Below are 24,576 nucleotides of genomic sequence, written 5' to 3'. Positions count from 1 at the left end.
TGGATCAAATCCTTTCTCAATAAGGGAAAATTACAAGTTCGAATTGACAACCTCCCTCAAGGATCAGTTCTAGGTCCAGTTCTGTTTATGTTGTACATCACAGATCTGCATCATAATAAAAGCAGACTCTAGCTATTTCGCAGCTGCTTCTTTGCCAATCCATATATATATATAAACCAGTGGATGACCCGCAATGCTTCGCTATTGCTAATGCTTTTTTCGGGCATCTCCGACTTTTTCCACTATTCCTGTATACCACAGTGTTACTGTTAAAAAACTACTAATTCGACTTGTATCTCATTACAATTGCTTAAAGTATTCCTCAGGAGTCCTCGCCTTCTTCTTCCATTTAAACATCTCTAAACACTCCTGGTACTAATAACAACAAACTTTGAAATTTTCAGTGATACCGGACAACTACTTTTCGAGTTTTGCGAGCACAAACATGCGCAGGCTGAATTTTTATATTTTAAAAATTAGAAACCGGTTAGAATTTAACTCAACCATTTGGAATGTATTTTATAATATAAGACGTAGTCCTGCAACAGACCGGCTTATACCTAGGGAAGTTAAAATTTATGGTTGGATGTATTTTTGGATGAAAAATCTGAAAAAAAAATTAATTAGATCTCGACAACAGCGCCAGCGCCCAAAACTATCCTATATTTCAAGCTAGAACCAACCATACACATTTGCAAAATTTCATTAAAATCGGTTTGGCGGTTTCGGAGAGTAGCGTGTACAAACACATGTACGTGATTTTTATATATTAAGATATTATTAACAACTGCAAAATGACTTTAAATGAAGTATTTTAAAAAACAAAGGATTGACTTCTAAAACCACATTTGTGAAGGTTATAGATCTAATAGAGAATGTACAGAGACGATTCACAAAAATACCAAGAGCCAAGAATTAGCATTATGAAGAAGAAAAGGGTTGACTTAATTGAGTCTACGTATTTAAATTTTACCTGTATATTATAGTTCCTCATGTATTTAAGAAATCTTCACAACATCTCCGATGTAAATCTGTGCGGAAACTCAAAATTGAACACAACAAATTTTGCATGCAATCAACAAGGAAAAACTTCCTTGTAAATAGAGTAGTAGAAGAATGGAATAAACTTCCACAACATGTCACGGATGCTAAATATAAATCAATTTATAGCTCAATGGGGTCTTATTTGGAGAAGAAAGGATTAATGTATAATAAATCATCATTAAATCATCTCAATTACTGTTAAACTTGTTGTGAAATTAGATATGAATGAATGAACAGCAGAATGATGCCTGCTCATTAAATAATAATATATTAACTGCTATTAATAGCCACGGGGCTCTAGGTTAGGTTCCATGTAAATGCCAATATAACATACAGACCACACAAAGAAGAGTTTTTTTGTTGTTCTAAAATGGGTAAATTAATGCATTAATTTGATTTGTTTTGTAGCCGCAATGTCCGTGCCAGCCGTGGCGACGGAGGTGCCAGTGTCGAATCGGAGGATACAGCGTCCCGCGAGGCGGCCGAGGAGTCCAGCTCCGCCGTGGCCGAACCGGCGCCTGCCTCTCCTGCCCCAGTGCCTGTGGCCGCTCCGCCCTCGCCAGTCCCTGCACCACCCACCCCTGTCGCGGCGCCACTGCCCGCCCCTGTCACGGCACCACCCAGTCCGCCCGCGCCCCCAGACACCCAGCAAGACGACTCGCAGGGGAAGGCTAGCGACACCAACACACAGGTATTAAATTTGAGTTTGTATTAACAACTTCAACAATTACTTTTGAGGGGGTATGATATTATTGGTTCTGTGACATAATATAACATTGAAGAAAAGTGAAGATAAAGACTTCACTTCATGTGGACAGCTTTAAAACTATTTTTGATTTAATTTGATCACCCCAGATGTGTGTACTAGATTTTAAATTTTTTTTACTACTTTTTATTACTAGATTTCATTTTCATACTTCACACTTCGACATTCAATGGTAATGACGCTGCAGTCGTTTCCGGGGAAGTAAAGCGGGTAGCCTCACTTTCTGTTATACCGTTCTTATGGTGAAGAGAGTGAGATCAAATCACGACGGGCTTTCGTTGGTAGATAGCCAAGAGCTGTGAAAACGTCATAAAATAACCATAGAAATTTCCGTGTCTTTTCTTCAGTTTTAAACTTCTATTGGAGTCATACCCCCCTGCTGTAGTGTGTATTGTGCATCCATATAAGCTTCTGGCAGGAATGTCCTTGCACAACATCACGGATAATCCACTATTTGTCTTGCTTACGCATACTTATTGTATGAAGCAAAAAGGGAAAACAAGTATAAACGATGTTTGTATTAGATTATTTTGAATGTATTACGGGATGTTCTCGTGTTCAGTTAGTTTGACCAGTGCTGAAAACAAAAATCTGATGACACGTTCCTTTCTTCGAGACGTGTGCGGAAGACAGAAATATGTGTGCGGGCAATTTTTAACTGATGTGCGAACACCTTAGAGCAAGGCTGCCCAACCTTTTTAACAGTTGGGCGAAATTGACGATTTTGAATCACTGGCGGGCCACTGAATACCTGACGGTTCCTATTTCCATGGGGGGGGGGGGTTGTTAGAGAATTTCTATAAAACATAATTCCCCACAAAAAAAAAATCAAAATGAGTGCTCCCCAGAAAATATTTGAAATCCATGGGGGGGGGGGGGTTTCGCTGAGAATTCCGCGCACCCAAAAACATCATATGTGATTCCTTACGACAATTTTTCGAATTCCATGGGGGGGGGGTGGCTACAAGATTCCATTTCGAACGCGGGCCCGCGACACTTTTTCAAATTGGCGGATTGCCGGGTTTTTTGAAAATGGTTCACGCGGGCCACTTATAATTCGTTCGCGGGCCACATTGTGGCCCGCGAACGAACGCGGGCCTGGGGTTGGGCAGCCTTGCCTTAGTGGGAACGTTGGTTATTAGGCTACTTTTTTCTTTATTTTTTAATTACCCCAACTAAGAACATAGTATATGAGGGTTTACCTATTTGTAAAATAGTAACTCACTTTGATAGTAATATCGTTAAACAAACATTCAAGATGGTCGCAATGTGAAAATGACAAATTTGTTGAAATAAAATTTTTATGAAATATTAATTAAAATGCTTTATTTTGCTTCTCCGGTGACTAGAATAGTGAATGATCCTCCTTTTAAATAATTTGTACTTACTAAGGACGAAGAGCTTATCTGGTTTTTGGTCTAACAAAAAAACCTTTTGCTGTGTATGAACCCTCATATATTATAATATCTAATCCATGGGATACCAGAGTGGAAGGAGAACCGACGGTAATAACAGAACCTAATTATTTGTTGGCAATAATATTTGGAAAATCAAATGAAAGTACTTGTTTTAATTGACAAATGTTTATGTACAAAGAAATGATCTTCTTTCAGGACTTTATCTCTAAGGATGACTTGGAAGACAATGTGACGGAGCAGACCCACCATATAATAGTGCCATCCTACTCAGCCTGGTTCGACTACAATTCCATTCACACTATTGAAAAGCGCGCCATGCCAGAATTCTTCAATGGAAAAAACAAATCAAAAACTCCAGAAATATATCTTGCATACCGGTTTGTACAAATTTTTCATCATTGATTCATTTTCATTTGATCTCAAATGACAAATGATTTGACATCTATGCTTACGTTTTGAAAATTAATATTTCGAAGCTCCATAATTCATGATGGAAATGATTTTGCAAGCTGACAAGAACTACACTGACCTACAAATTACAGAAAAAATTCTATGCAAATATCATGATACTAAAGCTCACTGTGAGTTTATATTGACACATGCAAAGAGGTTTTTTGCTTTAACCCGTACTGTTTTTTACAATCAACATTAGATGTCCAGGTTTTACACAGAGTTTTTCGAAATCAGACAGACAGTGACCTTCCTCTTGTTTGTTCTCAACAAGTAGCGTTAACCAGTGGAACGCCGATGGGTCTCTGAATAATATGCGAGCATTCTAATATTATCCTTTTTAGAATAATTTGCGATGCGATTTTCACCCTAATGCTTCGAGAAATGTATGAAAAACCAAATCAGCATTGTTTGGGCTAATAAAACTTTAGGTTCCACTAATAACAGGTTAACAGTAAGATTTCTCAGCAGTGGCGGTGTATCCACTTAACCTTACTAAAATAATTTTCTAGCTTTCTTAAGAGACACTACTCAAAAATAATACCTGAACAAGAATTAGCTGTTTATAATAATAATAATATTTGGCTAATTTATATAGCGCCGTTTTCGTGAGAAATCACCTCAAGGGCGTTTATCAAAGGTTACATCAATTTATTTTAAGCTCGGCTTTGTTGTTATGTCCAGCTTAGCCTGGCTTAGTACATAATCTGTATGCAGGTCGTAAGCATAGATATCATCAATATTGCATGTTTAGTCTATGATTTTGTTGGTTTAGTTAGTTTTTTGATAGTTGTGTATCTATGGTGAAGTTTCAAAATGTCAACGACCACAGATGATTTTTACGCGGGTTTAATTTACGAGTGTTCCCACTTCAATTGGTGTGATTCTATACTGTGCGAGGACACTAATTGTAAATAGCATTATCTTTGCTGGAGTCAGTGAAATTATGACAAACTAACAGCTGAAAATAAAGTGTTATTTTCACATTGGAACTTTTAAAATTTCTCACCTCACATACCTTACCAGACTACATTCCTCATCGTTCCATGAATCATCGAAGGCCACACTGATAAAAGTAGGCAATTTATGTAAATTTTGGTGAGATGAAATTATGCAATTATTTACGTAAATGTCAAATTTGACATGTGTTACTGCTAACGCCTCGGCGTCTGAAAAGAAATGCTTTACTACTTTGCGGCTTACCAAGGATTGAACGGCAGATTTATGCGAGCTTAAATTTGAAAGAGGAATGTCAAACAAAAAGAGGATACGGACCAACTGATAGCGGGCCATAATATAATCTCACCTGTGAATTATTGTTTATTGCAGAAATTTCATGATTGACACATACCGGCTGAACCCCAATGAGTACCTCACCAGCACGGCCTGTCGCAGGAATCTGGCGGGAGACGTGTGCGCCATCATGAGGGTGCACGCTTTCCTCGAACAGTGGGGACTCCTCAACTACCAGGTAAATACTACGATTTTAATTTTGCCGCTTTTGTAACACTTTGTAATTCTTTGTACAAACTCGGAGCAACCACGTTAGAGATGTTAGATGTCTTTCAATGTGGTTATTGTCTAAAATGTCTCATCAACTTTGCTCATTACGCTTACTCTGTTCTAATAGTAATTTAATTTGTTTGTTAGATTGATGCTGATATGCGGCCTACGGCCATGGGTCCCCCTCCCACTTCCCACTTCCACGTGCTGTCCGACACCCCTTCTGGTCTGCAGGCCGTCAACCCGCCTAAAAACACGCAGCCCTCACCAGCCAAACCTATTGTCATCGGTGAGCCAACTGTTATTCATCTTTCTTTTTTCTTATTTTTGTTCTAGTTAGTTGCATAGTTCCACTTTTAAAAATGGATAGCAAAAATAAGCCATATTTTTCATTTTACATTAACTCCAGGCCTTGAGGGAATTTTTAATCAATCATCTTTGGGGATGCTGTTGGAGGGAGTTTTTGAGGAGAGAAAGGAGTCAACCTCCGCATGTTGTAGGAAGGAGGAAACACAGAGGCTGGTAAATAGTTCCATAGCTGAGCTGTTGAACTCAAGAACAAGTCATAGAAATGGCCCATTCTCATCTGACAAATATCAACCGTGCATTTGGCGTGTTTCCCGACTATGTACCAGTGCCGAAGGGATCAATGTTGTTAGTTCCTCGGAGTATCTTCCATTCAAATACCAGCAGAACGAGGACAGCATTCCCACCTTAACACCTGTGTTCTAAAGATCTATGAATCTATTAAACAAACAACCCGTTTTTGTACAGTGTCAAGGGTTGGTTCAAGCCATATGTACGCACATTTCAAATACATGTATAAACAGCCTTACTAATAAACGTGGAGAAAAATAATAAAAAAATAAAATTATTGCTTATCCAGCCAAAGAGGTTTGTTTATCTGTTGTATAAACTGTTAATAATAATAATTTCTCGTTGAATTTCGTAATTTTTCCAAGGTATTTTGAATGTTCTATATATTTCTTCTTTTTAAAGATGTCATAAGAACAAATACTGAATAATTATACAACACTTCTAGCACGCTTGCCTGGAAAATAAATACAACTGCGCATGCGTAATATTGCTGTATTTAAAAAAATAGAGATTTTTTTTATTGGTACCAAAACGAATCTAAAATTGTAGTCTTTATACAATGTATAAAAAAACACCATTTAACAGTTGGGAAGTGATTTTTTTATTAATAAGGCTTATAGAATTTAAATAATTGTTTGCTCAAATATATTTGTTAGGTACCTACAATCGCTTTTCTGGATTTGAAAAGGTTCTTTGTAAAATTGATAATTTCCTCAAGATGCTAATTGCTGCTGATGCTGTTGCTAATTATGTTGTGTAACAATAAGCTGAAGGGAATTCCAGTATAATAAATTACAAAGTTTATATTGCAACACTCCTATACATGTGGGATGTATTTTCAGGAGATAAGGTGGCATCAGCGGACAGTCCACTGGCCCGAGTGGAAGGAGAACCAGCAGTCCCCAAGGTGGAGCCTGCAATCCCGCCTGTTGACATCAATGGACAGTTTGGACTCAAAATTGACCAGTAAGTAACACATCAATAAATATTGCATTCTGGCTGTCACTCATTTCATAAAATTGTACAAGTTTGATCCACCGTTTGTTGAACTCTATCTTGTGATGCCATTTGGTTCATTACTCACCAGGCGTAATATGAATTAATTGGAGAACTGCAACTTATTTGAGTAATAGGAAAAATGCCCCATTTGTCTGATTCTGCATTGTTCATTTACCCTGAAAAATGTATAACTTTCTTCATTTTATTCATGTATCTGTCAAAAGTTGGTGGTTTGTGAAATAGTTTATTTACGCAATAAAAAAAATCTTAATGTGGGGATTAGCAAAGTTTTCTACTTTAACTCTTGGTGTGCCGATGCAAAATTCTCGCTGTGCGCCATTTGATTCTATTTTCGGCATAACTTGTGTTTACAAAATTATGTTTTTTTGCAAAATGTATCTAACAGGTAATATGTTTGTATATTTATAAAAATAGTATGTAATCTATCTTTTGTAGTTTCCCCAGAATAACTAGTTATTCAGAGAAATGATTTTTTAAACGCATCCAAAATATACGCTGGCATTAAGCCATCAAAAAATATGGACTTTATTTTCTGTCTTTTAAATATCGTCGCCAGGCGCATAACACCTCCAGTCTAGTGGAGAATTTGTTGTGAACATTAATAATCATTATTAGGCTGTGGAGAGCCGAAACAGAAAATCGTAGGCATACACTCGATTGCCGGATAAAAATATGCAGAACCGCATGAAAATTACCTTGACGAGTTTGCTCAAAAATCTGACTAAAACTTCAATTTTTATTTATTTTTCGATTGTGTTCTGTTTACCAGATAATTATTATAATATATTTCATGTTTATATTGTAACAAATTTCTCCAGAATAGGTAACTTTATCTAAAAAAAAAACACATGAAACTGGTTTTATTATTTCTACATAAACCTGAAATCATACTCTATACGAAAAACATTAATCCCAAGGTGTTTTAAAAGAAATAATGACCTTTATATGTACTGCTTTGAAAACTCAAATATTACCATTTTCACAATGCCATTGTAGCATCGAGAAGAATCCATTGAATAATTAATAATAAGCAGCTCGACGCTACTTAGGTACGTACTTGCTACTTGCTACTTAGATACGTACTTGCAGTCGAAATCAAAACAAAGCAACCTACTTACTACAAGCACCTACTTGTCTATTGGCGACAATACTATCGCAAATCAGTCTGGAATGTTACGAGAACTCGCCAGAAGGTTCGAGTCTACCGCCTAGGCATAATTGCCGAGCCGCCGAAATTTCGCGAAAGGCCCAGACTGAGCGAGTGCCTCGAATTTAGTTGCAATTTACTACCTGCTGTTGCCACCGGCCGAACAGTATAAATAAGCCCGACGCAGCGAGCAGTATTATTAGTATTCAGTATTTACTAATGTCGGCTGCTACTACCGTACTACGACCCAGTTTCGCGAGAATTCCATAGTATTTGTGCATAATAAACGTGAAATATTGCGATTGTAAAATCAGCTTTCAACTTATCAATAAACGCTATACCTGAGTTGGGGAGATCTTTTATTTGTACACCTCGATAACTACACCATTTTATGAAAACAAATTTATTTCCTGAGCCATAGAGGCTCCATTCATGAAAAAAAAAAGTAGAATCGACAGTGTTATTAGGGCAAGCCATTTTAATTTTATCATCTCAGTTTTCAAAGCATAAAGGGAGGTATTAGAACGGGTCTCCGGAGCACCATCAGCATTTTAAGTCTTATAAAAAAAGGGTCTTCAAAGCACCATCGGCACTCCACTCTAGTATAAATAAATATTAATTGAAGGTCCACCTTTACTTTCCTGCTTCAAAATTGGTTTGTCACTCCCCTGCAAAATTTAAATTTTTTCACATTGGACAGGAGTTGTTTCCCGGCTACGATATATCGAATGTTTATATATAAAATACATATCCTGCCAGTGAGAGGTGCGTCTAACCTCTCTTTCTGTTACTCTTTTATAACCAAGAGGGACAGGTTACCATGGAGCCAGCGGTGTGCCTTTGTGTTTATTGTCTATATGCATGCAGAAGTTAGAAGTGCTAAATCTTAAACTTCCTATCTGGTATTTGTCCTTGTAGATATGGGCGCAGTGGTGCGAGAGGAGTGGTGGGGAGCAAAGGGGGCGCCCGTGCCTGGACGGAGCAGGAGACCCTGCTGCTGCTGGAGGCCCTGGAGCTGTACCGGGATGACTGGAACCGGGTTTGCCAGCATGTGGGGTCCCGCACGCAGGACGAGTGCATTCTGCACTTCCTGCGCCTGCCCATCGAGGACCCCTACCTGGACTCTGATGCTGCTGGTGAGAAAACCATTCCGCATCATATAGAATTGCTTCCATGACAAAAAAGAATATCGAAGAAAGTGATGAAAAAAATGCTAACCTAATGTAACCTATTATTTATTTTATCACATTCTGTTTTGCCACTTTTCTGTTTTATCCGGTTACCATTGATTTACTTACCAACAGTGTTTTGAGAATGTTTTCAGATTTGGCTAAGCAATTTAAGAATTTTTGCAGCCCTCTTGTGGTTTAATGTACTCTCAGTATCTCAATAATTCGGAACTACCAGATTTAAATATACTTGATGGTGGCATCTATATTTTAGAGACGTATTAAATTGTGCATGTTTACCAGAGAAAAACGGCATCGCTTGTGAATTTTCTTTGCTTTTGTGCTGGATATTAAAAACCATCATGTTCAAATCCGAAAAATTTTTGGTATAATTTTCTTTGCCCGAAAAACCTCCATCTGATTATCTGCCATGGTGGAGTGGTCATTTAATCTACAATTTAGAATTTGAACACAAATTTAGTCCGTTATTTACTAAGCCAAGCTTACGCTACATATGACATGCTAGTGTCTTCTGCACTTTTCATCAAACCTGGGATGCGTGATCACTAAAACTAGAACCACATTCGCTCAACGACAATTCTGGTTCATCGCTCTTAAAATATACAATGTATTGAGCATCGATATAAAGTCAAATAATTCTATATCCTTTTTTACTATTTGTGTTCAACATATATAAACGGATATTTGAAAGGGAATGAGCTTATTTTAAAATAAATGCATTTTATTAAGTTTTATTTTTTGTGCAGGAGGCGTACTAGGACCACTGGCCTACCAACCTATAGCCTTCAGCCGATCTGGAAACCCGGTGACTAGCGCCGTGGCCTTTCTGGCCTCTGTGGTGGATCCCAGGGTAGCAGCCACTGCGGCACAAGCTGCTATGGACGAATTTGCCAACATAAAGGTTTGTTATATTTCAAAAAAGGTATAAATCAACATCAAAATAATTCCTTACTTTTGCTAAGGAATTTCATATGCCTAGATAACATTTTTTTTCTGATTTTCAGGATGAAGTCCCAGCTGCCATGTTGGAGATGCACCTGAGAGCGGCTGCACAGGTCGGCCCCGCAGCTGCTCTGGCTGCAAGTGGAATCGCTGGCACAGATCCAGGTAACTATTTCATACATCTATTCATTTAATAAAATGAATATTTGATTCAAAGGTTTCTTCTTTGGAGTATCGGAGTTCACAATTATGTTGCTGTTATATCTGCCTTACTTTGCAGATTTTGGTATTGAGAACTCTTTGTAAAAAGTAAATGGTTCTACTTATAATTGTGTTTATTTACGTTACAATAAATAGGTCTGGATTTAGCTACACTGTTCATTACCCGAGGGTTGGTAATTCTCTGGTTCGAGAAGCTTGTTCCCTGTCAGTATAATTTCACAAGTAGTTGTTACACTCTAGCGACATATGACGGACTCTGGATTAAGCTTTATGACTAGCGCCATCTCTCGCTTAAATACTCAACCTTATTACCATACATCACCGTTGCTAACAAGACATATTGTTTTTTTCAAGATCATAGGACCTTACAAACTGACATTGGTACAATTTATTTTTATATTTAAAATTTGAATTTACCACTTTTAACAGTAACTTTGACCTTCTTTCAATAATAACAAACTAGTTCTTACAAACTTACAGTTGATATGGAAAAAAAAATCAATAAATAATAGCTTTACTAATCCACAATTTATTACTTTCAGAAAAGAAAGAGGGTGCAGAAGGTACTCCGCCAGCCAAGGAGGGCACCGAGGCCGCAGCCCCCAACGCAGAAGGCACTCCCCCCGCCGAGGGAAAACCCCCCACAGAAGCCCCCACCACCCCCAAGACGGAACCAGAGGCAGAGGCTAAACCGGAGCCCACACCCCCTGTTGAAGGTAGGGTGTTGAATATTTTGTAACCTCCGATAGTAAATAATGGATTTTTAATGTATTTATTATTATAATTATATAAAGGTAGAGTTTCGAGCACAGCAATATTAGAGTCAGTGTCAGTATTATGCACTATACAAATATGTGGGAACATATTTGAGCGATACTGATGCAGCGTCAGTAAAGCGGCATCACTGACATGCAGCGGTAGCATTAGAGCCGCATTTGCGCACGCTGCAGTGGTTGATTTTTATATTTTATTTGTAATTATTTAAAACTAATAAAGAGTTTTGAAGTTTTTACTATTTAGCTATGTATTAGCTTCTTATAATTTTAGTACCACAATATCTTTTTTCTCTCTTAAAACTCATGATCACTGACTCTGCATGTTTCTTCCGTCAACCTGGTTGTTTTGAAACAGATTGGCATTAATATAAAATAATATATTGTGGTTTAAAACAAAGTAATATTGTTTCATTGAATTATAATAGATAATCACAAAGTTATAGCTACATTCAATGTAATATTGTGCAGAGGGTAAGATCCAGGCCGCAGCAGCCGCTGCCCTTGCAGCCGCAGCTGTCAAAGCCAAGCACCTGGCCGCTGTGGAGGAGCGGAAGATCAAGTCACTGGTGGCGCTGCTGGTGGAGACTCAGATGAAGAAGCTGGAAATCAAGCTGCGCCACTTCGAGGAGCTGGAGACCACCATGGAGCGGGAGCGCGAAGGTATTTTATTTCAAGGATTCCTGAACCTATACAGCTCTACTGTGTGTAATCTATCATTTTATTGATTAACCTCTCAGCGAGTGAGTTTTTGCAACTTAACTGTACCTGAGGAGTAAGTTTTTTTTTAATTGATTTCAATTTTTAAAAAAATATAATAATATAGTAGATTATATAATAATAATTTTACATTGTGAATTAAAATGTGATCGACATCAATCCACGCGAATAAAACTGATTGGTTTTAAACAGTTGAAATGGTTTTAGTAATAATTGCAAAATAATTCCTTTCAAGTTTAGCTGCGGATGCCCCGGTACGTTCTTACACCTTTGGGACTTTTATCATTTGAATAAGCCGCTTTGTCCATACTCGCGAAGAGATTAAAATAACTAAATAACTAGACATAGCTCAGTAGTTTCAGAGCACCTGACCGGACATCAGAAGGTGTGGGTTCAATTCCCGTTGGCGGTTTGTATTGATATTTCAGGCGACTTATTATTGCTCATAATTATTTGTAAATAACTAGATTTGTTACGAACTTAGTGGCAGATCTTATTAGACTGTCAGCGAAGACATGGACCTCATTAAACCGCATCCGGTGAAGTCATTATTGCTGTGCGTGTAAGATGCAAAAATCGGGCATAAAAATTCTGAATTGTGTGAAAGTGGACATATTTAAACTAGCAAAGGTAGAAGTTAAGTTTCCTGGAGGCACATATGTGCTAAACCAAGAGACTCGCGATACTGTTAACTGACGGGATAACCTCAATATCCAACATGACCCCCCACCAACTCCTCCACCATATAAAGAAGAAAACTCAGAATTAAAAAGCTTTTACAGTGCATTAATAACATTACAAATCATACTGTAATTGGTTCAGTGATTACATTTTGAAAATATCTTTAATCATGATCCATCTTCCAGGTCTAGAATACCAGCGCCAGCAGCTGATTACAGAACGCCAGCAGTTCCACCTTGAGCAACTGAAGGCGGCCGAGTTCCGAGCACGCCACCACGCACAGCAGCGCCTCGCTGAGCCCAGTGCCGCGCCAGCCCCCCCTCCACCCCATGCCTCAGCCGGACCCGCCCCCCCTGCGCCACAACCCGCCGCATGAGACGCCCAGCTTTCGGTCATCGTCCAGCCAACGTCACTGTGAATTGCTCGGTTACCTATTCCATCATGTGGCACGTTTTGAAACAAAGCCCAGCTCAGCATTCAGTCATCTTCCAGTCAACGCCACTGTGAATCACTGAGTTAAAGGATGAGTTAAAGTGATAAACAATGGTATTGTATGTACATTTAAAGGGTGGTTATTAAAGCTATGATCTGCAGACGTATTATGCAGCCATAGAACATACAGCAATAGAATCTGTGAGTGACTTATATTTTTTAAAGTTTTCCTTTTCAATGCAATGCTGAAAACTGCTGAAAGCTTCATCGTAACCACTAAATGCACGAACGACATATGTTCAAGAAAGAGTGCTTACATCAGTGAAACTCTCTTATAGGGTTTACCAATGGACCGAAAAAAAATCCATCAACCTAAAGATTAATGTAAATTATATGTGCAGTTTTTACTGTACACAGATTTGGCGAGAGAATAAGGCAGTCAATATTATGAATAATATTATGCACCACACATATATTCACTCCTGTGACCAAATTTAGGTAGGTGATTTTTATGAATTATAATTGTAACGATTTGAATTTTTTTTTTTGTAAAACATAAAAATATCGGATTAATGGTAAAATCTAGGTATGTAGATTCATTGGCTTTAAACCGCAGTAAGCAGTTCATATATTTCTGTATTCATGTTTGAGAGGTATGATATGAATTAAATCGAATGGCCAAATCGAAAACCGAACAAATCTCCATGGCTCGAGTGGATATGTAACCAACATCTGAGAAAGTCCGTGAATTACCTAATACAAGCATATTCCTTAGCCAGTTGTATAGTGAATTAGCTGTTGATATATAGTGAATTAACTAGGCGTTGTCCGGATTTTACGTACAGTTTTTTGAAATCAGATGTGGACAGTAATATTCCTTTTATTTTTAATGTTAAATGGCAAAATTTCATCAAGTAGTATCGAGTTTTTGTTTTAAGGCGGTGGGGACCTTCCTCATGTTTTAAAAGTCAACTGTGTAAAATTTCATCAATCTCGGAATAAAACTAGATTTGTATAAAAATTAATTCTCGCCGCCCGCAACGTGAATAAAATAACATGCAAGTTGAGTTTAACTCAATTACTTATAGATTTTGTGCATTCTTTTATCATGGTCGAACGTTAACTCCATTGTCTAAATGCAGTTTAATTTGAACCTGCAAATCGAACACAACGGTTGATCATGTGAAGTTAACAATCACTGGCTTGGTGAAATCCTGCAAGAGCAATTGAGCAATATTTCATTAGTAATGTATTTCTAGAAAACTTGAAATAATGTTGTTTGCAGATGTATTATAATATTATAAGTGCTGATGATGTGGTGTGTTGAAAACATTTCCGACACAAGTTAAAATCAGTAAGGAATATAGGCCCTTGGCATAGTGCTAAACAAAGTGACATTTTTTCAATCAAGTGTTAATAAAATTTTGTTTATTTGGAGGGTTTAAAAGCCCAGCGATAATTATTATTTGCAATATACCTACATAATTCTTATTATGTTTATCTGGCTTGCCTACAGAACTTTTTCAAAATACATATTCATTTCATAAAAAAATATTCGTTTGCCAAATTAATTAAAAAAATTTCAATGTTTGCAATTCACTCATGTTCTGTTTATTTTCCGTTTGTAAAAGTACAATAAAAAACACAAAACCGTGTACTTTTTGTGGGGTAAAATATTTAATTTTTGACCTATAATTAATAAGTGTAACTTTGTGTTTGAATGAAATAATTAAAATATTGATATGTATCTTTTTTTTGACAAAACATGAAACTGTGCGTCTACATAATATTTAAAAAAAAAAATTAAAAAAAATATTGTTGGCGATTTTTACAATACATCCCAGATTCTTTTTATTTTTGATTTTGATGAAATGTGATGTTGGTTTGAGTTATCTCATAAATTTAAGTATGTACCTACATAATATTTAACAGAAATGTATTTAATATCAATTATGTATATCTTCAATATTAGCGTATGTAATAAATAAGTTTGTATGGTGGTGTGAAAAATCGGAATGTATTTAGGATGATGATGAATATTAAAATTTCTAATTAATTTGATAAATTGTTAAAATAATGAAGTCCCGATTCTCTGGGGCAAATAATAATATGAATGATTTCATACTTATTAGAATATTTGGGAACGTATACTGACACTCGGTTCTAGTAGTGGAATTAGACTTTCTTAATGTTTATAGATAAATTTAGCATTATAAACTACAATTATTTTGTATATTATACAATATTGATAAAATTGTTTTGTTTCAATTAATGTTCACTCCCACTTCTAATGCTGCATCGGCATTAGGGAACAAATGTTGCATAAATGACGACCACCGTGGTCGAGGGGTAAGGCTCTCGACTAGCAAGCTGGAGGTCGCGGGTTCAAATACTGACGTGGGCAAGTAATCATAATCGTATTCATTTAAAATAATATATATAGTATATTTGCGGCACGTTCCATAGTGGAAGATACTCTCAGTATCGCCCTGGTGACGCCCTAAGACCACCATTCGGAATTGAAACGTTGCTTGAAATGGCTCTGGCCGTGTTTGGTGAGATGATCTGAATAGCTAGGTACTTCCTCCATCTTCATCTTCCCCATCTCTTTCCCCTCCCCACTACCTTCAGCCTCATAACATACCCCAATTGGGGATGCCATAGTCTCACTGGCTCCAGACGATTGGGGGTAGTTGGGTCTTTTGTGCGGTCTCACATAAAAAAAAAATGGATGATAATTTGATAATTTAAAGGATAAACTATGACATAATTCATACTTTGATCTCTGACGTGATGTTCAGAAGAGTATGTAAAGTCAGATAACAGTTTGCAGCACAGTTCATTATGGGACTTTTCCACGCAAGGCGTTCTCTCATGTTTCACATGTTTGTTTTTGCTGTGTTGAGTAACTTATAAAATATTTGTAATTGGGTATACTGTAACAAAATATTCGATTTTGGAAACAAGCCGAACCTTTATTTCTCAATTACGGACAATTTGCGCATTTTGGAAATTGCAGATTTTATCTTCGAAAACTAAATGGTAGTAGTCAGTGGCGGCTCGTGACTTTTTGGTGTATTAGTGTAATTTTACAAAAAATGGCATTATTGATGTTGTATCTGAAAATGATTTTAATTTTTTTTTGAAAAATCAATTTTTTGTATGAAGATATTCAGGAAATCCGTGAGGCGCACAGCCAAACTGAAATTTCCCGATACAAAAAATCGAACTTTCGAAAACAAATGAAAAATCGTTTGGACTAAACAACACCAACAATTTCGAATTTGTCAAACTTAGTACACTGGTAGTAGTACAATGCGAGTTGCTTGTAGACTGTCTGATTCATTTATAAACAAATCATTGAAAGGGAGATGCCCACGCCACCACCCCTTCTGCGCACTTGGCTTGTTCTTGTCGCTCTCACGGGCAGGTTTATGGCTTCCTTTGTCCTGTGATGCAAATGTGTATTATGAACACATACAAAATGCCGTGATTAAAAAATTGCTGTATCGAAGCCAAGTATCAAGTACTTTTCAGGAAATCGCTACCTACTTCTTCTTTTTTCATATAGTGGGGGGGGTCAGAGAGGAACATCTACGTCTGCGAGCCAGTTTAGAAATTCAGACACTCTGTGGACCTCAACAATACCGCAGGAGAATGAAATGAGAAGGAATTTGTTGACCACATGTTCACACTGCACATGTGCACAGTTTTTGTATGAAACTTATGACTTTTTGAATATATGGCATACAGAGCTCTGGGCCAAAAAGGCCCCTTTCTCTTTCAACATGAGTTAAGAATGGTTGTAGCTTATGAAACCAGTCCTTTATAGTTATTTCTTTAAATATGGTCAGGAAAAAAATGCCTGGCAACACTGATTATTTTGTTATAGCTGTTGGAAGCAAGTGTGTAAAATCGACAGAATAACAGAAAAGCATTTTCATTTAGTGTATTATTTGTTGTGAAATCTGTTTTTGAATAAAGAATCGATATTATTACAATGTTACTTTGTCATCTTATAGCAAAATTTTTACATAATGTTTCACTGGGACCACGGGTCCCGTAAGTCTTATAATCATCCACATATTCCAGGATGAAGTGACATCTTTGCAAAATTGCTTTACACCTTGCCACACATAGAGCTTGTTAGTTTTTATTATAAAACATAAAGATAATAAGTATTTTTTCTTTCGTCATAGCCCACATATATATTTTTCAAAATGGACCAGTCCCAAGTCCCATCGTTGATGACTGAAGATACATTATGTCCCATTGCTGTAACTGAAAAAACCAGTGAACTTTCAGTTATTTCCTATATCTATATTTATCCCCCTCATCAACCAAAGAAATTATACTTCCAAAATCACCACACAAGAGTCGTCTTGAAACAGTTTCTTCAAAAAGAAAAAGAGAATTACTGAAGATGGTTTGAAAGTGAGTTATTAAGTAAATACAAATGGTAGAGGAAGTGATGCCCGTTTGTTTGATGCCCAAATGGTATTTATAATGGTCTGTAAGAAAATGAAAAAATAAAATCAATCGATAGTGTCATTATCACAAGGAATACGAGGAGAGAGGAAAAGAAGCCTTTACCTTATGCTGGTGTCTTTTGGAGTCTTGTTGGTTACTTGAACATTCCAGCTAATTACAGTTACCAATCACCATTAATGTTACACTTTCACCAGACGTGTTTAAAATTCATCACACAACAATATTGAACTTGGGGATGCAATTTGAACTATTTATGTCAGTCTTTCTCGAAGTGGGCGATAACACCCCCTTGTGGGCACTGGACGCCTTCAGAGGGGCAGTAGAAAGCTCAAAGAAAATAAGGAGGCGTTAAGGAAATCTAGATGGGCGAAGGCAGACAAATTCTATAAATAAAAATCCGACGGAATCTACCTGAAAGTAAATGAAAATAGTTTGTTTTTCTTCCTTAAAACAAAACTGGTTAGTTTTTAAATTAAGTAAACAGTATACAGTACATTTTTATGTCATGTTAGTTATTATGTCCTGTACTATAATAGCAGTGTTATTGTTATTTTTTATTCTCTTGTCATCTCTTTGTATATTATTTGATCTGTATTGGGTAAGGCACACTGTAGGAATGATTTTAAGAACATGACCACTAATAAAAAATACTATTAAGTTTGTTATAGTAAAGTTCACCTGAAGTGGAATAACAGAAAACTGCGCTATATAAGTGTTATTGTTCCTGGATGAATTGACATGATTACCTTACTCGTTTCTTTTAATTATCAAACAATCTATCCTATTCCTATAATAATACATGTTTAAAAATTATATTTGCAATAACTGTTTAAAGATACGCAACAGATGGTAATGTAAAAGGGTAAGCTAAAACATTTGGGGGTACTAGTATTTTTTTAATCTCAAAGTGGGCGGTGGTCAAAATAAGTTGAGAACCAGTGATTTAAATGGTCTTTCCACGAGATTAATGATCTGGGCAGCGAAATAACATCAATTCTCAACGATGACGAGAATTCAAATGAAAAACAAACGACATATATGTGTTAGTAACAAATGAATAAACATTTGCGCCGGTCTTCTTTATTCAGTTCTTGTTTCTTCCAAGGTCTTTCCTTTTAGGAAAGGAAAGGGACAAGGGAAATGGCAATTTGAAAAGGACACTGGGATGTTTTAATTTTTTTTACCACACAGGAGGTGCTGAGGAAAATAATTTCCCTCAGGGCCTATGTCATTTTTGGGGATGCTGTGTGGAGGGTCTTTTTAAGGAAGAGAAGGAGAGGAAGTTCTGGGAAGGAAAAAGGAATGAGGGGTGGGTAGGAAACTAGGTATCAATGTGTCTAAGAGTGACGGTTGAATTATATATCCTCCCGCTGCGTCAAGAGAGACAAGTTGGAGAGGTCAAAGGGTCTCCCCAAGCCAGCCTCTCTCAATCTGGCACGCCATGCATGAACCCGGGCATCCCTGCTACAGCACAAAACGTAGCAAACGACTTGGGGTGACCTATGGCAGAAGTGTTGGTTATCCAATAAATGGTCCCCGGGGCGGCGGTACCTAAACCCGCTTCCCAATAGGCGTAAGCGACTGTTCTGAAAACATATTTTGATAAAACACAACTTATTTAAAAACTCTCGAAATCTTGGTGGCAATCACGCACACACATGGGGAGATATACGCATTTCTCTAAAATACGTTGACATTATGGTACGTATACATTTGCGAACTTGAAAGGAACGAAGCAACTGCAAGCGGCGTTTCGCGCCATTTGCGGTTGCTTCGTTCCTTTTTTAAAACGACTTTGTTTTTTACGGGTTGAATTTTTTAATAGAATGTTATGCCACTGAAAGGAAAAAAACGAAATGGAGAGCACAAAATAAGAACATTTTATAAATGAAAATACGATTAGAGTGCAAAGTGGAATAAATAAAAAAAAGAAAAATTTTATAGATTTTTAAAAAGAAACTGCAAAAAAATCGAAAGTAGATAATATTAAATAAAATTAGTTGAAGTCCTGAGTTGCCTGGCCTTTACGCAGTTTTTCCAAAATCAGATGTAGACAGGGACCTTCCTCTTGTTTTGAAATGTGCAAGATTTCATCAATCTCTGAATGAAACTATAAATTTGTATAAATATGAAACCCATGTGCCGCCGCCACAGACACTCTTCTCTATACATATAAATAGAGAGAAGAAGAGAATAATTATCTTGCAGTTACAATTATTAGAGTAAAGTAGGTTATATACTTACTATCGGTATCTGGCCACTAAACAGATAATAATCCCTTTAAGTGTGATTCGAAATTGGCCCAGACAGGCCAATGAAGTGGATAATCTTCTAAAAAGAAAGAGTTTCGATATTATTTGACATTGTTCTATCACCAAACATAAGGAAAAATTGAGTTTACGGACTTCCTCCCATCTTTCTCTACTCCCTTTTTGCCTAATTCATCCCTGTGAAGATATTTTAATACTGATTCTCCATAGTAGGTAGGGGCATCGTCAGCTTCCAAGCTAGGGGGGGACAACTTAATTTTTTTATAAAGATTACTGGGAAGAATTTTCTTGCGTGCACGAGGGCACGTGCCCTCCCCTTCCCCCCAGACGCTTAAAAGTAGACAAGTAGTTGACAAGACTGGATTTGAAACAGACGAGGATGAGCGAGTTTTCTACACCTAACGCTTGTTAAGGTTAAACGCAACGCTCGTTGTATTCTACGTGTTCACAGATGGCGTTAATTAATTAATTTTGTTTAAATACGCTTTCGCAAGGTATTGCTTTACAGTATTAAGACAAATTATTTGTTTGCGGCCTCATATACGCAATATGAATATGAATAAATAGTTTTGTCCATATAAAAACTCAATTCTATCGAGAAAGGCATACAAATACAATATTGGATTGAATCATCGGTAAAATATTGTATTTGTGTGCCTTTCTCGAAAGAATTAAGTCTTTAAACGAACAAAACTATTGATTCATATTCATATTGCGTATATACGGGCGCAAACAAATGATTTGTCTTAATATTGTAAAGCAATACCTTGCAAAAGCGTATTTAAACAAAATTAATTAATTAACGCCATCTGTGAACACGTAGAATACAACGAGCGTTGCGTTTAACCTTAAAAACGTATCTTCGCATCATAATGACAGAATATCGTTTGAATGGACTACATTTCCATCAAGAAATTGCGTCAAAAATGAACGTTAAGGCAGTACTGCATATCTTCAGCAAGAAACACAAAAGAAAACTCTATTATACATGTGTTTTTTTTACTATTGTTGTATGTTATTTGTTAATCCCAAATATAAGAACCTTTTTTGCCCGTCTGGTGATAATCTGGCTTGTAAATAGCACAGACCATCAGGGAATATTTTAATTCCCTATGAAAAAAATGGATTGATCATTGAATTCACTCTGCAGGTGAGTGATGACGAATTCCAGTCACCTTTGCATTGATCAGCAAAAACAGATCGGCTTGCAAATTCGGCAGCAGACGGCAGATCAACACAATAATATATTTGCATTCGCACTATGAGATTATAATATGTCAACCAGCTCTCAAGAGAGTAGAATTATTAATAAAGATGAATTAGCAAATTTGTAATTCCAACGTACTGCCACATTATTGTGACAAAAATAATTTAATCATTTTAGTCTTAAATAGACCTCTTTTGACAAATGATACAATCCGGATGAATCCAACTGATAAATGCAAAGGTGACTGGAATTCGTCATCACTCAACTGCAGAGCAAAATCTATCCAAAACTGACGAGAGATGTCTCTTTCGTCCATTATTTTTAATTTATATTTTAAAAATTAATTAACACTAATTTTAAATCGACTGCTTCTCCACCGTCTGACCCTTACGCCCTCCTAAAAAACCCTGGATCCGCCCTTGAAACCACCGATGTTTGAAGCGGTGACCGGATAAATCATCAGAATGATAATTCATTACATCTTTAAAAAGTTGTATACAGTCATGGAAAGTGATGAAACAAAAACTTTATTAACTGCATTAAGTAGGTTAGGTTAGGTTAGATTAAAAAAAAATTTCATCGTTTCTAATGACTTTAAATCACTTTTTAAAAGTGTGTTGAATTGTCACTGTGTTGAGTTATCATGAAACCGTTTGAAGCACATGCAATTTGTGTAACCAGCCTAGAGTGTAATATATTGTTACGGTAATTATTCGGAATCGCTGGACAAGGATTATATGAAATATTTTTTACTATTGTGGTAATTATTCGGAATCGCTGGACAAGGATTATATGAAATATTTTTTAATAAAACCTTCTGAGTTACCTTAATTACTATAAAAGGAATCTGACTGCATTTGGGATTGGGATATTGTTACTGATCTGTGATCCAGTGATCTGTTGGCCTCTTTGGCGTTCGAAGTATGAGCCACTTACATTGGGTATGTTCGGTTGTGGGTGGTTTATTATAAAGTCGGTTACGAGAGCTCGCCGGGCACAGGTCTCGGGCTTACAAATCATTTCAAAAGTTTGACATACAAGATGGCTGACAGGCAATTTCCAATGGTCCTAAAAAGTCCTGGATGGAGCAATTCGACAATTTGAAGCCGCGGGGTGAAGGGGAATGGAAATGCCAAAATCTACTTAATTTTTTTTAGTGACTTTTCCTATTCTTTGTCTCTTCAAATACTCCCAAAAATCAAAGTCGTTAAAACTGCATTAAAAACACAAAAATACAATAATAATAGTTCACTATGCACCACTTTGTTCACAAATCAGTTCAAATAGGTTGATATTTTTGGGGCCGAAAACAATTGAACTACATTTTCACAGTTTTACTGATGTTCTGTTCTTCTGTTTCAAATGCGTGGGTGGATAGTTAAAAAGGTAGGTAGGTACTTTGAATAAAATACTCGGCATGGCGGTAGGAACCCAACAATAATAAAAAATATTATCATTTACAAATCCGACGCCCAATTTTTTTATGCTGCATCTCTTGACACAGGAAGGGAGAAAATATTTCCTGGTGTTACGTGCACATGTGGGTGGTTTATTTATGGTGTACGATCAGAGGCGGATTAACTGTTGAGAGCGCCCTAGGCAAGCACCTCATCGGCGCCCCTCTAGCGACCACATATTATAAATTTTAACAAGTACCTAAAGTAGCCGAATTTGTAGTTAGGTGGGTTTTACGTGAAAATAAAAATTTCGTGGGAGGGGGGGGGGGGGTGGCTAGAGAATTTCAAGAAAATAAAATTTGTCCCGAAAAAAAAATTCATGGGGGGGGGGTGGCTAGAGAATTGTTTAATAATAGCATTTGCTATGTCTTGTGATTTGTGACCGACATTTGCGATAAACTTAAGAAAACGTTCAACGGGCGTACCGTCGGTTTGAATGTATCGGATCACGAAAGTTAATTGGTCAATGTGGGAAATATCTGGTGTTGAATCCACTATTATTGAATAATATTTTGATATCTTGATTTCATGTTTTATTTGTGTTAATATTTTGTTTGCCATCAATTCAATAAATTCGTCACACGTTGTAGAACTTAAGTAATTGGTATATCCCTTTCCCTTGCCGCCATATTGAGCAATATGTTTACTTAAAAACGGATCAAACTCCGCTATGAGTTCCAGCGTCATTAAGTAATTTCCGTTATGAAGAGAGCCAAGTTTTTCGTCATGTCCTCTAAAAGGTAAACCACGCGATGCTAAAGATTTTACAGTGGCAACCACTCGTTTTAAAACTTCACGCCAATAAGTCATCTCTTCTAGAAATTGAGCGGCGAGCTCATGATCGACACGACCGTCAATGTTAGATCTACGTTGCAAGCTCAAAATACATGTTTTATGTTCACATGAGTTTTCGTGGCTTTCTAATCTATTCGATGCGTTCTTCCAATCATTAAAACGAATAATAAACAAGGTCCACAATAAACTTTACCTGTGCTTGGAGAGTAAATAAGCCATTTCCTTGGAAGTTTTTCTCTATTTAACAACTTTATTTCAAACATTGTTTTTATTAAAAAACGTGAGATTTTATCTTCATATATTCTCTTACTCAATGAAAAATCTGCATTTTGATTTTGATTAAATCCATTAATTGCAATGTATTCTTGTGTTTCGTTATTGATATCCCACTTGACTGGGTCACATCCCACGATAAACAGTCTATTTTGCTACTGCCTCACAACTTCTACGGCTGACGGAGTAGGCAGCATGGACAAATCGTGTTGTTTAGAACTAGTAGGAATTTCACATTGAATAGACTCGGTAGAAGACGCACTGTGAACTTTTTCACTTTCACTTCTCATTCTATCACTTTTTAATTTAGAAAAAAATGTCTCAATATGTTTCGTATGCTTTATAATATTTTGATTTTTTTCTTCTTTTTCCTTAGCCTTCCTTTTATAAGCTGCACCACTAGGTTTCTTCTTCAATTCACTCATTATTTGGGTAATGAACTAAAACGCAATGTACTAATTAATTCACACAAATACCGCTGCGAGTACGTAATCAATAGAAGCGCGCGCAACCGGCGACATCCAAGCTGAAAGTGATGAGTGTGACTGTCACCCCGTCATCCGTTCGGAAGTCCGGTGCCGGCCGCTTAGCCCCTGCCCCCGCTGCGCCCTTTGCCCTGCAATCTAGCAACGCCCGCGAACGAATCCACGAGCGAGCGGTCTTCTATTAAAAAATCATGCGATGGAGGCATGGAGGAATAATCAAGAAGGCGAGTATGCTTTGGAAGCTCTGCATCTCTACAGAAGTAAATAATCTTTTATATTGTGTAAGCAGGTGCATACTTACTTACAAAATTAAGTTTATATATATATTTTTTTTAATTCTAGGGGCGCCCGCCGGCGCCCCTTTGTAACTGGCGCCCCTAGGCACGTGCCTACTTTGCCTTAGGGTTAATCCGCCACTGTGTACGATGTTGTTTTTCAATACGATACCTTCGTTATATTGTTTTCTGTTTTTCAGGATTTTAAGTAAAATTGAAATTTGTAAATAAATTAATCATATCGTCTTTCAATTATTTATTCATATTTAATAACATGTAGCAATCACAATAAATCATATCTTATTTTGTGTAATTTAGTAGTTTTGAACCAAATGGTAAGGTAAGACTGGGTAATACAGTAAAATAAAAACATATCATTATTAATTATTGGCTATATATTTTGCTACACAATATTTTC

The 24,576-nt window shown here is 36.8% G+C and overlaps 1 protein-coding gene across 2 annotated transcripts in view; it reads left to right on the top strand.

Moving 5' to 3' along the window:
• The window catches only part of mor (SWI/SNF- related protein mor), a 48,409-nt gene extending 33,250 nt beyond the window's left edge, over nucleotides 1–15,159 (top strand). For both annotated transcript variants that reach the window (XM_089640434.1, XM_089640433.1), the window contains exons 8-18: nucleotides 1,453–1,735; nucleotides 3,424–3,605; nucleotides 5,008–5,149; nucleotides 5,329–5,470; nucleotides 6,621–6,744; nucleotides 8,864–9,081; nucleotides 9,882–10,036; nucleotides 10,140–10,242; nucleotides 10,842–11,015; nucleotides 11,544–11,735; nucleotides 12,659–15,159. In XM_089640434.1, coding sequence (XP_089496560.1) covers nucleotides 1,453–1,735; nucleotides 3,424–3,605; nucleotides 5,008–5,149; nucleotides 5,329–5,470; nucleotides 6,621–6,744; nucleotides 8,864–9,081; nucleotides 9,882–10,036; nucleotides 10,140–10,242; nucleotides 10,842–11,015; nucleotides 11,544–11,735; nucleotides 12,659–12,849 — 1,906 coding nt within the window. In that variant the 3' untranslated portion in view covers nucleotides 12,850–15,159. The remainder of the gene's footprint in view (nucleotides 1–1,452; nucleotides 1,736–3,423; nucleotides 3,606–5,007; nucleotides 5,150–5,328; nucleotides 5,471–6,620; nucleotides 6,745–8,863; nucleotides 9,082–9,881; nucleotides 10,037–10,139; nucleotides 10,243–10,841; nucleotides 11,016–11,543; nucleotides 11,736–12,658) is intronic.
• Nucleotides 15,160–24,576: the final 9,417 nt, after the last annotated feature.

This window comes from Hesperophylax consimilis, chromosome 15, assembly GCF_061612785.1.
Source record: "Hesperophylax consimilis isolate HC1 chromosome 15, BYU_Hcon_1.0, whole genome shotgun sequence".
In the NCBI taxonomy this organism is placed as follows: domain Eukaryota; kingdom Metazoa; phylum Arthropoda; class Insecta; order Trichoptera; family Limnephilidae; genus Hesperophylax; species Hesperophylax consimilis.
Note: the sequence above shows the minus strand (reverse complement) of the source record. Positions and strands in the feature narration are given on the sequence as shown.